Source organism: Phyllopteryx taeniolatus, chromosome 4, assembly GCF_024500385.1.
Source record: "Phyllopteryx taeniolatus isolate TA_2022b chromosome 4, UOR_Ptae_1.2, whole genome shotgun sequence".
NCBI lineage: Eukaryota > Metazoa > Chordata > Actinopteri > Syngnathiformes > Syngnathidae > Phyllopteryx > Phyllopteryx taeniolatus.
In genome coordinates, this window is record NC_084505.1 from 21,047,868 (window position 1) to 21,064,058 (window position 16,191).

General features: G+C 43.2%; 2 protein-coding genes across 5 annotated transcripts in view; one reads left to right on the forward strand and one right to left on the reverse strand.

The window, feature by feature from the left end:
* sorbs2a (sorbin and SH3 domain containing 2a) overlaps nucleotides 1-16,191 on the reverse strand; it is a 60,689-nt gene that overhangs the window by 36,922 nt on the left and 7,576 nt on the right. For 2 of the 4 annotated variants that reach the window (XM_061770528.1, XM_061770529.1), the window contains exons 2-6: nucleotides 4,323-4,379; nucleotides 3,157-3,246; nucleotides 944-1,024; nucleotides 733-851; nucleotides 82-630 (exon numbers count right to left, since the gene is read on the reverse strand). In XM_061770528.1, coding sequence (XP_061626512.1) covers nucleotides 82-630; nucleotides 733-851; nucleotides 944-1,024; nucleotides 3,157-3,246; nucleotides 4,323-4,332 — 849 coding nt within the window. In that variant the 5' untranslated portion in view covers nucleotides 4,333-4,379. The remainder of the gene's footprint in view (nucleotides 1-81; nucleotides 631-732; nucleotides 852-943; nucleotides 1,025-3,156; nucleotides 3,247-4,322; nucleotides 4,380-16,191) is intronic. The other 2 variants (XM_061770532.1, XM_061770531.1) reach the window with 1 other exon arrangement.
* The window catches only part of frg1 (FSHD region gene 1), a 436,830-nt gene that overhangs the window by 3,405 nt on the left and 417,234 nt on the right, over nucleotides 1-16,191 (forward strand). The gene's annotated exons all lie outside the window — the stretch shown is intronic.

The window sequence follows — 16,191 nt, forward strand, 5'->3', positions numbered from 1 at the left end:
GGGTGTGTGTTGCTCTTTCTTCCACCTTGATGCCGCCAAGGTGATGTATTCAATTGGAGTTGTGCTGTCTGTTTCTTGTACCAACAGCTCAGCAGGAGAAGGTCTTGGTGGGACTGCTTGAGGAGACTTCAAGTCTTGAGCTGGATCGAAACTCGGTGGTGGTTGAATCTGGATTGTCGCGGGCTTGTTTGAAGGCTCCGGATGTTTCAGGCTTTCCGGGAACAATTTGACACACAGCGAGGAGGTCCTTGTGGAGGGCTGAGGACGGGTGGTCGGGTGGGGCGCGGGGTGACTACCTGTTGTCTCAAAGTTAAGGTGTTCAGGCGGGTCTGGGATGGTGACGGGGGTCAGTGTCAGGCAGGATACTTTACGTTCCAGAGCTTGCGCATGAGTTGAAGCGTCATTCGGTTGTAGTAGGTTAGCGCTGGTTTTTGAGTGTGAGGAAGTGCTACTAAAAGTGCAGGACTCTTTTAAAACCGCTTCCTCTCTGTGGGAGAATGTTAGCTTAGTTCCGGGGCTCAGGTCGTTAGCAAGCACGGTGAGCGAACTGTAGGCCGATGGGTCAGGTCTGGTGGGAGTGAAATGGAAACTATCTCTTCGTGAAGGGGGAGAGAGTACGTGATTGTCATCCTTATGGATCAAATCAAAAACAGTACGATTATAGTCACATGACATGAACTCCTTTCAAGACAAAAAGCCGAAATCTGTCAATTTCCATTTGAGACGTTTTACCTGTGACTTTCTGTCCTGCAGGTTGGGCCTGACGCTGCGAAAGCCTTTGGCGGCCAGAGACGAGCTGATTGCGTCGCTGTTCTTAAGGCCATCGGTTGCACTGCGAGACCGCCAAGAATCTGGATTGGGTAGGTTTGATTAGCGTCAGTAGACAAACACAAGATCAAGAGTGATCGCTGAAGAGACCGTGAATAAAACGCAAGAGACGTACTGAAGTCTGATGAGTGAGGATCACTCCCTGGGGAACAGAGAGGCAGAGAGACACCACGGTCACGAAAAGCAAAGTTTCTATCTGGAAGATTGCAAGGAAATTCAGTTCCATGGTGGGATGAAGACAATTCGTTTCATTTTAAAACACATTGGAAAGCGATGGAATCCATTCCAGACCATCATAAAATCTTTAAAGTGGTACCTTGAGATACAAGGACCCAACTTTTTTTTAGATACCAGTAGTCCATCGATTGCTTTTTTGGTTTTTTTTGCTTTGACTTACGAGCTCTATGGTGGCAGATGACTCAACTCACTTCACAACAAGCAGCAGATTGGCAGCTATAATTCATAAATATTCTTCAAAAAAGTGGCATTGAGCTGATTGCCACTTTTAGTTTCAAGAATACTGTCAAACGAAATATAAAACAAAGAGAATTACACGTGTATGTATTTAAAGCAACCGCATAGCCTCCGCTGTACATCATTTATTTATATATATATATATATATATATATATATATATACGATACATGTCAAAACAAACACTGGCTAAACATGGGATATGCTCATCTTTGGTAGCCTTTGAAAACGTTATAGTGTAGACATTTAATATTTCTACAGGTGCTTTGTCCCGGTCTTTAGTTACCTAAACCGGAAGTGGAAGGAAGAGGTTCGTCCTGTTTTGCCGAATGCGGAAGTTGGTTGCCCATAACCCCTATTACGTCATCACTGTATGTTTTTATTACCATTACAGAGGGGTATTTTTCTCATTAAAATACGTATTACCAAAATGTGTTTTTCGGTGGGGAGGCTGGAACAGATTCAGTATTTCCATTCCTTTCAATGGTGAGAGGCGATTTGAGATAAGAGTGTTTGGAGACACCACCGTATGAACTTGAAGGGCAATGTTTGAAGTAACTTTTTTGGGTGGAATTCCATGGAAAATATCAATTTAAGGGGGTGTTACACTAAATGTGCAACAATGAGTCCAGATTCCAACACTGCACCACAACAAATCCAACACAGCTTAAGTGACCCTGAATAAAGTGCACTGAAACAGCTTTTGTTGCAACATGGCCCTTTTCTTTCACGACTAAATCCCCACTGTTGATTGTGGCTTGTTGTTGTTGATTTTTTGTTTCCTGAATCCTCATTATTTCAGGTGCATGACTCTGGTTGTTTGGACCCTAAAAACTTTGGTCTGACAAAATGTGTACAAGTCATTCTATGTAACATTCATTGATATGTATTTCCTGTATATTGTAGCTAGTGTAAATAAAATATTTCCTCAAATAGTTGCCTACTGGACAAATTAAAGCATACATTGTTTTGTGGAAACATCGATAAGCATCGCAGTAGACTGACACGTGGCCGCTATACAATGTTGTCTGGGTCCATGTTTATGTTCCTTGCCGCTAGATTACTGAAGCATTTTTCTCCAGAATAATTCTTTTTAAGATCCAGTTTACCATAACATTGCAAACTCTATTCTTCTTCTTCTTCTTTTTTTTTTTTTAAATTATTTAAAAAAAAAATGATGCAGCAAAAGCATAGCATGATGAACAAGTAGTTAGCATGTCTGGTTTACAGTTCTGAAGTTCGGGGTTTGAATCTCAGGGCTATAATCTTATCCTTTTTTTTTGTGTGGCGTTTTTCCCCATGCTTGGATGGGTTTTCTCCTGGCACTCACAGATTCTCAAAACATGCATGTAGGTTCATTGAAGACAAATATTCCATTGTTGTTTGTCCATTGTGATTGACTGGTGACCAGTCCAGGGTTTGCCCCCCATCCCCTCGCCCAAAATCAGTTAGGATAGGCTTCAGCTCACCTGCGAACCTAATGAGGACAAGGGATGGCTGAATGTATTAGGAGAAAATATGATACATTCCCAGTCATACTGTAAATGCCACCCCTGAGCCAATGCATGTAACATAAGCACTGGAATTGAGGGGGGAATTATTGTATCAATAGGAGGAAACATGACATATGGGAGCCGTCCTAAGTTTAACGACCAGTATGACATGATTTTGAACTAAAAATAACCCCTAAAGGTTGATGATATGAAGCAAAAGGGAACAAAAGAACATTGCAAAAATAAGAGCAGTCAACATTGCACAAGCAGCTCGATTACAAAATTGGCCCATACGTTGGTGAGAGCCTTGTTCTGTATTCCAAAAAGGATACATCAATTGGGGTCGTGCAAGTGTTAGTACCTGAGGCCAGATCGGGTGAGCTCTGGACCCTCTTCATGGGCGAGAGCGTGAGCGTAACAGCCACACTTTTGCGAGCGCATCCGCCACTATCTGAGAACGTCACAGCCGGGCGGTCACATGCACGGCAAACACACGACAGACACACACAAATGCAACAAATAAAGCACATGCAATTTAGCTCAAGTAATGATTCTCCATTCTCTTTGACCTCCTTGAGAAAAAACACATACAGGTAGGTAGACACCAAACAGGGCTTGTTTAGATTTTTGGGGCCAGTTGGCAGGTGTGGTGCTACACCCACTTTGTTTGAGTCTTGAAGAGAGTGCATGGCTCAAAGTCTGTGAAAGTCTGGTATACAATGTAAAATCAACAGCCGCAAGCTAGCGGCAGAGGGGCGTGGTTAAGGGATTGTGGTGCAGAGGAGAGGGGTACACCGAATCTGTCGAGGGGTCGTGTGGCCTAAAACACAGACTCTTTCCACAATGGAAAACCAATGTAGGAGCATGCGAAACTTTACTTATTTTCTCGAGTATGGTTTTGGAGTTAAGATGCAAGGGATAGGGGTGGGACACCTTTGTCGGTGTGTTGCAAGGGGTGTAGGGCTATTCATAAAGTTTGGGAAGGGCTGTTCTATGATGTCAAATCAATGTAGGTATACACTAAACAGGTTTGGTTTTTTTACAGTTGTATTGGTGGTGGTGCACCAACTCAGTTGGGGTGTTGAAAGGGGAGAAGCATGACGTAAAAGTTTGGGGAGGGCTGTTTGATGATGTCAAATCAATGTAGCTATACACTGCAGGGCTTGTTTAGAATCTTTCTTGAGTGGGGATGGGGTGGTGCTGGGTGGTTGTGGTGTCGCGTACAGGGGTGCGCCGACTCTGTTGGGCTGTCGTCGGCGTAAACAACCTGAGCCTTGGCAGACTGCACATGTAGATTTTAAAGATGAAGTCGTCTCGAAGTCTGCTAAGTGCGGCTTTGGAAAAGTATTCGTGGTGGAGTACGTCACACAGGCAGAGAGCAACAGGTTCTCAGTGAAATATCACTGAACCCAATATGGGCCAATGGCAGAGTGGGGAATTACACTGCTTTGAAAAGGGGGTCCAAATAATACCAATATAAAGACATTATGGTTCAAATGAATGGACTGGATGACATTTTATGCATACCTGTATTCATATTGGAGAGCACTTCTTAAGAGATTCAACGCAAGGCAACACACCTTCCTGCAAACACACCAACAAAATACACATCTTAAATGAGATTGAAATGGATCTCAAGTAGTGTATAAGTGGAAATTCAAGTGGAAGCACGACGATCGATGTCACTCAAAATTAAACCAAATGTGTTTGGGAGATTTATTTTAATGAAAAAATAAAAAGAGCAACAAAAAAAATATTTCTGTTTCCAACCATCCATTTTCTTCCGCTTATCCGAGGTCGGGTCACGGGGGCGGTAGCTTTAGCAGGGACGCCAAGACTTCCCTCTCCCCAGCCACTTCATCAAGCTCTTCCGGGGGGATCCTGAGGCATTTCTAGACCAGCCAGGAGACATAGTCTCTCCAGCGTGTCCTGGGTCGTCCCCGGGGTCTCCTCCCGGTGGGACATGCCCAGTACACCTCACCAGGGAGGCGTCCAGAAGGCATCCTAATCGGATGCCCGAGCCACCTCATCTGGCTCCTCTCAAAGTGGAGGAGCAGCGGCTCTACTCTGAGCCCCACCCGGATGACTGCGCTTCTCACCCTCTCTCTATCCTATCTGTGTTTTGCTGTAAAAAAAACAAATTAATAAAAGGACACAAAAGTTTTTTGTTTTTTTTAAATCGGACTGCAACAATAACGTGAAAATTCTAATTCTTAACAATTTAGCGTCATCTGTCCATCTATTGCAGTAAATCCCAACCACTGTGCCGAGGAAAATGATCCAATTTCACTTCATTGGTCCAAAAAGTGTTATTTATTTACTGCAAATAGCATATATTTATTCATCTATCTAGGCCAACAATGTATAGTGACAGGCAGAACAATTAAATGCTCTTCCACTAGATGGCAGAAGGTATAATTAACCTCATCCACTTGTTGCCATTCATACAACAGAATAATAGCTAACTGAACTAGCCTAGATTTCACACTGGGTAAGTCAATTTGTGAGTAAATTCAGACGAGATCCTCATTATTTCAGTATATTTAGAGTCGTTTTAGTAACATTTTTGACTGGTGGTGTGGCATGAGAATTTTTCAATGTAAAATATGTGCCTCGGCTGAATAAAGGTTGGGAATACACTGGTCTAGTAATATAGGGTTCAAATCGAGTCGCAATCAGACAAAATCTGTTAGACAAGTTCGTCATTAAAGGACCCCTCGATAAGGCCAAAATAACACTAAAATGGCCACCCGAAGGCATTGGATTCCATTTTAGCGGTTCCATTTCGTTCATATTTCACCTCTTTTGTGTTTGACTTTTGCCATAGCATACGGGTCAAACGGGAAGCCGATACAGAACGCAATGTTCTACTCTTTTCTCTCGCTATAAGAAGATGTGTAGCTAAAGGTGGCACAGCCGGCCGGTACGGCTGAAATTGAAATCCGAAAAGGCCCAGCGGAGGCTGGGAGTGGGATATCATGGCAGCATATAACGTGCACATACTATAATGTGACTGCGGCAGGGATCACACATTGCCTGCTATGTACGTAAATGACCCTGACATGTATCACATGGCTAACATTGCTGTGACACTCAGTTTCGTTGTCGACTTTGTGGCGACAGACAAATACTGTTACAAACCCTAAAAAAGGTTGTGAGGAACACATTTATTATGGTGAGACATCAAACTTCTCCACCAAGCTTTGACCATACTCAATGACGAAAACTCCAATTCTTCCCAATTGAACATTGTCCATCTGTTCAAATTTGGTCGCAATTGGACAAACCTCTCTCGGACATGTTCGGCTCGGAAGAACCCCTGGAAACAGCCTAAATGAGCCTAAACTGGCCGCTTCAAACCAAAATCTTTTTGGGCATGGGTTCTTTGAATATTCTTGTGTGTCTACTAATGATAGTCAAGCCTGCTAAATTTCATGCTGCTAACCGAAACTGGCTTTTTTCCAAAAATTGCAGGGGCGACCAAGACAATTTTCAGGGTTCACAACCTCCTACCAAAACATACACTCTAACCTGGAATGAAGACACAATGACGGAAACTGAAATCTTTCGTCATTTAGTCTCATCTCGTGTGTCTGGTATGGACGGTTCAAATCGTAAACAAATCTATCGGACAAGTTTGCCTTTGAAGATCTCCTGGAAATGGGCAAAATCACCATAAAATGGCTGCTTGAAAGGAAAATGGAAGAATTCCCGTCTCTTCAGGAATGGCTTTTTGAGACTATTTTGTTGGACTACTCCCTTGTGATACATTTAACCTGGATGAACTAGGCCAGTGGGCGCCAACCACCGGTCCGCAGTGTTGTTACCAGGCCGGAGAGAAGGAATGACCAATTTCTATAATTTCTGTTGTATTGCAATTCGTGTGTCAATGTGTATTATTTTGAAAATTGACCGCATCTTGTCCGCCGCAACAGCTACGCGTCTCAATTGACAGGTCGAGACTGCACAGAACGCTTCCGTTTCCGTTTAACGTCAGCTATCTGTTCGGCCAACGTGGTCCAAATGTGGTCAGAATCGGACGAAATCTCGAGAATAATTTGGTTTTAAAAGACAGCTGTAAATGGCCAAAATGAACCTAAAATGGCTACTTCAAGCCAAAATGCTACCAAACTGCTAGCCTCATTCCAGATTGACATGTTGAAAGGTCGGCTTACGACGGGGTTCATTTTGGGAAAAGGCATGTGGCCGTATTCCGACATGAATGCTAAGTGCCTCAGTTACCAACCGAAGGGATAACGTGCACATCGTAAAGCTTGCTGACACATTGATAGCCTCGATTGAGACAAAAATCGAGGCTAACGTCATACAGGAGTAAAAATAGCTAAGAGGACCACCGTATTAGAACATCATGGTGCCTATAGACTGTGACAAAGCATTCCCCCAGCAGCCACAGAATTCACAAATGACGACCCCGCGGTCGCAGATTCACGTTACACACGCTAACACAAATAGCAGCACTTTTATACCGTGTGAAGCATCATCATCCATATGTCCTCTATATTAAGACCGCATATATTTCCCCAAAATATAGCAGAACATTTATTAGCCCCTTGCCAGTTGGCGTTTTGTAAACGTCTTCATATGAAATGTACTTAGTTTTACACGAATTGCAACAATTTGACGCTATTTTCATTATTGCCAATGGGAATTTTTTTTTTTTTTTTTTTTTTTTAAATCTGAGATATTGTAGCTATACAACCGATTTCCACAAAACTTGCAAAGCTGCGAGGAAGAAGCCATTCAATTGTGGTGTGGATCCGAAAAAAAGGTGCACATCCGGAAAGTATTTTTTTCTTTCTGCTTTTGTAAAGAAAATGTTTTTTTAGCTTACATTTTTTTCTTTGATTTGTCAATCCAAAGGTACGACTCGTAGTGGCAAAATTAACTGTGATGATAATCAGGACTGTTAAGCCTCGGTGGCTCTCCGTGTCGGTTTTTTTCTGTAGGAAGTGTCAGTTATATGAAGAGACGGGACATAAAATGCGAGTAGAGGGGGGAAAAAATAGCAATACTTAATGTACGGAACATTTGATAAGACGCTGAGTCTACATCAAGCCGTGTGTTTAGGGGATACTTTCAGCCAATCTTCACCTTCTCACGCCGTCCCTCGTAAATCTATCTCTGAGCACCACACACACACGGACCGGGTGAATCATGAGGGTGGCGTCACGAGCTGTCGGCATCTAAATCATGCTCAGCTTATAAACGCTATCGTGTTTCTTGGGGACAGATCTGCGGCGTCACAGCAGCTGGGTCTGTGGTGTGAATGTTATGGCTGGACTGACTTGGAGGCAACCCATTGAACAGCCTGAAGCGCACCAAATTTTGCAGCCGTGGCAATCCTGGTGAACATTTGGTTTGGTTAGGGTATGCGGGTCTGACACCCAAGAATTTGCTCGGCAGCACGACTTGGAATTTGGGGAAAATTCAGCCCCCGAAGCCACTTTCACTTCGGAACATGAGATCTATCAGGCATGAGTATCATGAGAAGACCCCCCCAAAAAAAAGTCTCAGGAAGGCGTGCCTAAAAAATACAGCAACTTTGCCATTTTGGTTTCAAGCGGCTCATTTTGGTCATTTCCAGGGCTCCTTCAAAACAAAGCTGTTCAAGACATTTTGTCCGTCTGCTACAAAAAGTATACATACCTGTACCATGTACAGGTATACTAGACAGATGGAAGACCCTCAATCGCGGAAGAGATTTGTGTGTTTGTCATTGTTTATTCATTGGAGTCAAAATGTTGCAGTTGTAACCCCAAAAAAAGGGTTCAGAAGCTACCCTTGGAAGTGTCCCTTAGCATCATGAAACATGATAAGCATGTCTATCATGAGTAGACCCACAAAAAAGTCTCAAGAACGCATGCCTGAAAAAACTATTTGGGCCATTTCCAGGGTCCTTCAAAGAGAAACCCTTTTCTACAGATTTGCTACGAGATTTGTACTGTACACTGTAAACACTTGTATCTGAAATCATCTTTTCCCTTTGAAATAATGGAAATGCCAATCCGTTCCAACCCCCCCCCCCCCCCCCCAAAACAACATTTTTTTTAATGAGGAAAAATGGGACTGTATAATATTGTACTTCATTCAAACATACAGTTACTCATTGAATGGCCATTGTGCTGCTCTTTCTGGTGTGGCCGCCTTGGCCACCTGTGGGCAGTAGAAGACAGACAAACTGATAGACTGTTCATTGAGACGTCTCAAATCCTCGCCGCTCATTAGTACTGCACTAATATTAGTTGTTCTTCACAGAGGATAAATAATATGACTGTGAGTACTGTTATATTTTCTGTCTACATGTTGCTTCACCACTGGAGCTCAATTAGGGGTGCTAATGCTATTTAGCTATTTACCATTACCATTAAGCTAGCGGAATAAAAAGGCTGAGCTATGTGTTTTTTTTAAACATACACAAGGTGTAATTCTCTTTGTTTTATGTTTGTCAGTAAACTTCAGTTGGGAGTGGCAATAGCTTGAAGCCTCTTTTCTGAAGAATTGTTCACTATTTGCCAAAGTGCTACTTATTTTGAAGTTTAGTTGAGTTCACTGCCATTATACAGCGCTCGTATATCAAGTCTGAGTCAAAGCAAAAACATGTTTTGCCCCCCCAACGACAGCTTGTCCATCCATCCATCTATTTTCTGTCGCGCTTCTCCTCACGAGGGTCGCGGGCGTGCCGGAGCCTATCCCAGCTATCATCGGAAAGGAGGCGGGGTAAACCCTGAACCGGTTGCCAGCCAATCGCAGGGCGCATACAAACAAACAACCATCCGCACTCACATTCACACCTACGGGCAATTTAGAGTCGTCAATTAACCTAGCGTGCATGTTTTTGGGATGTGGGAGGAAAGCGGAGTGCCCGGAGAAAAGCCACGCATGCAAACTCCACGCAGGGGGGGCCGGGGATTGAACCCCGGTCCTCAGAACTGTGAGGCGGACGCTCTAACCAGTTGGTCACCGTGCCGACGACAGCTTGTATCTAGAAAAAAATTGAAGTCTAGTCACTCGTATTTCAAGGCACTATATATAGTAGATGGCGGGGCAATGATAAATTGCGAAGGATGAGTTCATTATTGTGTGTGGCGAAGTTTGAGGACAAGGAACTCAACAATTGAATTCTGTTGAAAATTCAATCCTCAATGCCATATAAAGGTCTTTTTGCCCGTTTCTGACTTTGTCAGATTGCTACCAAAGTTGAACCTCGTATACTAGACAAATGTGCGATCCTAAATTGTGACGAATTTTAGTTTTCGGCATTGTGTGTAGCCGGAGAATGAGGATGTAAGTTTTTTAACTTGCCGTAAAACTCAATAACTCAACTCCACCATATCATAGCTCGAGCAAACGTATTCTGTTTTTTACACGTCCAACATATCTATTATGTGTACATAACTTTCCGATCTGCCAGTTATTTTGAATCCCAGGCCTACCTACCACTAAAATAACTGGGATGCATTGCCGCATTTCAAAGAATGAAGGCCTGCCTTCTGCCTTATTTGGAAAGGTTTTTCTTCCCGTCGTCTCGTTTGCAGACCCGCCATGTCTCTGAGGACATCCATGTCATATCTCTGGGGGACATGATTGGCCTGACGGATTCCAAATATAAGCTTTTACGCAAAGATTTCAGTGATATCGAGCTGACATACTTAGTACAGAGCACAGGAACATCTGTGTAACATTGGAGTTCCTCGTCGGCACAGTCTTAAAATACATTTGCTAATGAGCTTAATCTGTTGACATCCTTTGGGTATGTCTCAGTCCACAGAACCACACAGAGGTCAGGACCCTTGCGCTTGTATCGCTCATCTCTCATGTTCACTCTTGCCTCCTCTTCACGTTTACATAAATACATCCACCCATTTGTCAAGTGTACACGGTTGTACTTTGGTAGCAATAGGACAAAAGTTTTTCTTTGAAAACACCTGAAAGCGACCATGCTCAATTCAAACCAAAACGGCAGACTTCCTTTGACTTTGGCACTTCATTGTGCATTTACTACCTAGGATTGACATATACATCTCTGCAGAGAGGCACCTTCATCATGCAAGAGATTTGTGGAGACCAATCTCATTTTGACAAGAAAATGGTACACAACATAAACTGAATCCCCTTTTGGGAGGCCTCAACGTGCCTGAAAACGCCCCAGTTGTTTGCAAGGGCCTGTACCCTGATAAAAATCTAGGTACAGTGGAACCTTGGTTTTCATCATTAATACGTTCTAGAAAGTCTGACTAAAACCTAATCGTAGGAAATCCAAACCGGTATTTCCCCGGAGGAAATAATGTAAATCAAATTCATCAGTTCTAGACACCCACAAATATAAACAAAACATACACTTCCATTTTGTGTACCGCCTTTGTGTAGCCTCACAAGGGTCGCAGGCGTGCTGGAGGAGAATCTGACAGAATGTGTTATGCGGATATTGCCTGAGTCTTGCAGAGCAGACCCGAAGGGTTATTTCTTTGCATGTATTGTGGAATATGCCTTGCCGTCTGTATACCTTGATATATATTTGTTCTTGTTTTGCTTCCGACGACCTCATCAATACACATCGATTCTAGGAAATATATGCTGGGTCGTGCGTGTTTTTGTACGAAAACTTAGCCGATGTATGAAAACCGGGGCAAAATTTCAACAGAAAATAAATCAATAAAAATCATAGGGAAAACTAGGGCATAACAAATATGGAGTTCCACAAACATGACTCAAGGGCCCAATCTCAACATTTGACAGAAAGGTGGTTTGAAGCAGCCATTTTCGGCAAATTCCAGGGCTCTACCTTTGGACATACTAGAGAATTTGACCACATGAGCAGCGATTGGAAGCAGATATCGATGGATGGGCGATGCTAAACTGTGAGCTTTGTTGCCTACGCCATCGATGTAAAGTGGGCAGAGCGTGGCGTCAAATTTGGACAGTTCCTGGATTCGCCATCTAAAACAGGCTGCGAGGCCATAGTTAATGGCTAACAAAGTCCTAGGATGACGTCATCACTCGGTTATTAAAACAAAGATGTCTCAGTGGTGTTCTGGCGTTATAATGATGCTTTGTCAAAAGCGGAACAACTCAAATGTCACGTAATACAGTCAAAATCCTCGTAAAGTGAACGACTGCACATGGCTGGTTTTTGAGCACGTGCAGCTGTGACTTTTTCATTGTACAGTCTCACGGTTATTACACTTGCATGCTGGTCTTCTTTGTGGTCGACCAGAGCCCAAATTGCACTTGCTGGATAAACCGCAGCAAATTCAGGCCTTTCCATGACTCGAAAGTAACTCTCTCTCTCTCTCTCTCTCTCACTCAGCGAACAAAGCAAAGTTGAAAATCACAATTTCCCATTTTTTATTCATCCATCCATTTTCCAAACCGCTTATCAATCACACAAAATTTTGCTTATTATACATTAGTATACAATTTTCTCCTTACTTTTATGACAATTGCATAAGTTAAATTGTTCAACAAAAAGTAAGACAAATAAACGCCCCCCTTAAACAGGTACTAACCAATTACGTCAGTTCACAGATACGATTGTTGAAGCACACTAACATTAAACAGACAGTTAACTGCAGAACCCATTTGAACTCAGTTGCTAACCAAAACAGCAGTCACTAGGAAGCATATTAACAGTCTGTGTGGAATCTTGTTTATACTAGTCCTATTTAATTTGTTTTACGCTCCAGTTTTGCTTGACCTAAATTGCGATAGTACTTACATTGTTTAATATTATTCCAAAAATGCTTTAGAAATAAAGACCCCCCCCCCACCCCTTTAATCCTTTGAACTCCACTTGGTTATAGAGAGTTTGTAGCATTTTACATGTCTGCGTCCTCCATCACATTCCCTTGTGAGGCAGGAGGATTAACCCTCACCCTAACCCAAGCGTAATCATTGCAAGGGAAGGGAGAATCATGACCTTATTTGCTACTTCACACTCCAGTGTCAAACATTTCGCTGAGGTTTTGCTTTTTCTGTCCCTCTCCACGATTCCACATAGTCAATGTTCAACCACAATGCAATGCAAAGTATGCGACACCTGAGCTGGCATTTCGAGCACACACTGCAGTCTTTGACCAAACAGTGCAGTAGTGAAACGGTCACATAACGTGGTGAGTCGCATAAGTTTACCACCGTTAAAATGACAAGGTCAGTATATTAAAGTTCAGGAGTGACCTGAACCTTTGATGCTGGATAGACTGAAATCTTGTCAATTTTGTTGAGGTTTTGTCAGGTATAGTGCAACGGCGGTTCAAAGTTTTGTGCAGCTGTTTTTGTCCATTTCCATCCATCCATCCATCCATTTTCTGAACCGCTTCTCCTCACGCGGGTCGCGGGCGTGCCGGAGCCCATCCCAGCTGTCATCGGGCAGGAGGCGGGGTACACCCTCAACTGGTTGCCAGCCAATCGCAGGGCACATACGAACAAACAACCATTCGCACTCACAGTCACGCCTACGGGCCATTTAGAGTCTTCAATGAACCTACCGTGCATGTTTTTGGGATGTGGGAGGAAAGCGGAGTGCCCGGAGAAAAGCCACACAGGCACGGGGAGAACACGCAAACTCCACACAGGCGGGGGCCGGGGATTGAACCCGGGTCCTCAGAACTGTGAGGCTGACGCTCTAACCAGTCGGCCACCGTGCCGTGCCGCCTTTTTGTCAAATGATGACTTGTCAGATGAATTTTAATGCAAAACTACTCTCTAAAAATACTTTAAAAAAAAGACTTTTTGAAATAAGTGTTGCAAAACAGTCCCAAAAAGCCAAAGAAAAAGCAACAAGTTAATCTTTTGATGATCGCTCAACTGACGTTTCAGGAGCTAAGCAAAGGTGAAAAGTGTCATTGTTTGCAACTTCACTTTTGACAGAAGATTTTGGTGGTCTTCAACAGCTGTGCCCATTTGACAACCGTTGCTAACCAAAACGCATGTAAATAGCCTCATGGGTTAATTTTGTTAGAAAATTTGACTTCAGGGTTGGAGTGAGTTTGATTTTCGAAGTTCTGCCGTAGGATTAAGAAAAAAAAAAAAAGTTGGATTCTAGCTTTTCCCGTTATTTAATAAATCAGCAGTAGAACATGGGTTGGTTACACCGGCAACAATATTGATTCCTGACCAAAAAGCAGAAAAATCGAGCTTTTTTTTTTTTTTTAAAGAAACAGGTCAAGCAGAAGAGTGACTTTGACGCTAATATTCTTTACTTTTGTGATGCCTCCAACTATAAAATAACAAAAACCAATATTGAAAAAAAGCTTCTTGGTAAATGAATTCATTTTTGTTTCTTGAGGTTAGCTTGGGTAGGCGTGCCAATGATATGCTGAACAGAATTTCAATGCAAAAAACAACGTTTTTAATCAGCATACTGTATATCTAAAGGCAGTATAACCAAAGCAATCCAATGATCTTCTCCGCTTGTTTTTCGATGTTTTTAATCAGCTCTCCTGCCACTAGCTGAACAACAGCCACGTTCAACAAAGTCCTTGTTATCTGCCTTGTTTGTTCAAGCTCACCACTCATTAGCGGACCCCCCGGGGAGGACGATACACTGACCCCTACCCGCCGGTCCATCCGTCTATGGCGCAAGCCACACAGAGGCCGTGTGTTCGACCGATTGCGTCACGAGAGCCGCTAACGAGCAAAGGGAGCACTAATGCGATTATGCAATGACAACCCCAGCGACTCTCTCTCTCTCTCTCTCTCTTTCTCTCCCTGGAGTCAAGGGTGCGGAAGGAGACGTACTGCATGTGACGAGTTGTGGCACCTCGTCGTTTCTGGACAGCGGCAGAGAGAGTGGAGGGCAAAACATAAAAAGCAAGTGTGCCAGTGGATTGAACGTACAGTAGATTGCAAAGAAGGAACACATAGTTTCTATAGAAGATGATAACAGCTTCCAGGATCATTTAATGTTAAGGTTTTATATATATATATATATATATATATACAGTGCCACCAGATTCACACCCCTTCACTTTTTGCACATTTTGCTATGTTGCTAAAGCTGATTTGAGTATAGATTTCTTTTTGTTTCTTCATAAAATATCCCATAATGACAAAGTGAAAACCTATTTTCAGATAGTTGTGCAAATGTATGGACAATATAAACATGTAAACATAATAATAGGTACGTAAGCATTCACACCCTTGGCTGAATATTTTGTTGAAACACCTTGGGCAGCAATCACAGCCGTATGTCTCTACGAGCTTGGCACACCTGTTTTGGGGCATTTTCTCCCGTTCTTCTCCGCAGATCCTCTCAAGGTCTGTCGCTGGACAGCCATTTTTAGGTCTTTCCAGGGATGTTCGATTGGATTCGAGTCCAGGCTCTGGCTGGGCCACTCGAGGACATTCGCAGGCTGCTCCTGAAGCCGCTCCTTTGTCATGTGGGCCGTGTGCTTTGGGTCATTTCATGTCGGAAGGTGACTCGACGCCCGAGTGGGAGTTCCAGAGCGCAAGTTCTCTTGAAGAATTTCTCTATATTTACGGATTGCTCGCCCAGTTCCTGGATCAGAAAAACAGCCCCACAGCATGATGCTGCCACCACCATGCTTCACAGTTTAGCCAGGTGATGAGCAGTGCCTCTTCTTCTCCAGATACGACGCTTGCAATTCAGGCCAAAAAGGTCTATTTTGGTTTGATCAGACCAGAGAATTTTGTTACTGCAGGTCTGGGAATCCTTAGGGTGCCTTTTGGCAAACACCAAGCGGGCTGCCATGTGCCTTTTAGTGAGAAGTGGCTTCAGTCTGGCCACTCTACCATAAAGGCCTGATTGGTGGCGTGCGTTAGCAAAGGTTGACCTTCTGAATGGCTCTCCAATCCCCTCGAGGGAACACTGGAGCTCCGCCATAGGGACCATAGGGTTCTTGTTCACCTCTCTGACCAAGGCCCTTCTTCCCCAGTTACTCAGCTCGGTTGGACGGCAAGATTTAGGAAGGGTCCGGGTGGTTCCAAACTTCTTCCATTTCCGAATAACCGAGACCACAGTGCTGTAACCGGGACCTTCAATGTTGCTGACATTCTTTTGTATCCTTCCCCAGATTTGTGCCTTGCATACAATTTCTTAGACTTCATTGCTTGGTTTCTGCTCTGAAATGCACTACCAACTATGAGACCTTATATAGACGGGGGTGTGCCATTCCAAATGATGTACAATGAACTCCGTTCTAGTTGGAGAAGCATCTCAAGGATGATCCGTGGAAATCAGATGCACCTGAGCTTAAGTTTGAGTGTCATAGCAAAGGCTGTGTATAAATGTGTACCTATTATGTTTGAATGTTTACATTTTTTTTATAAATTGACACAAATGTTTGAAAATATGTTTTTACTTTGTCATTTTGGGATACTTTATGTCGATTTTATTTTATTTTTTTAAAGAAAACTA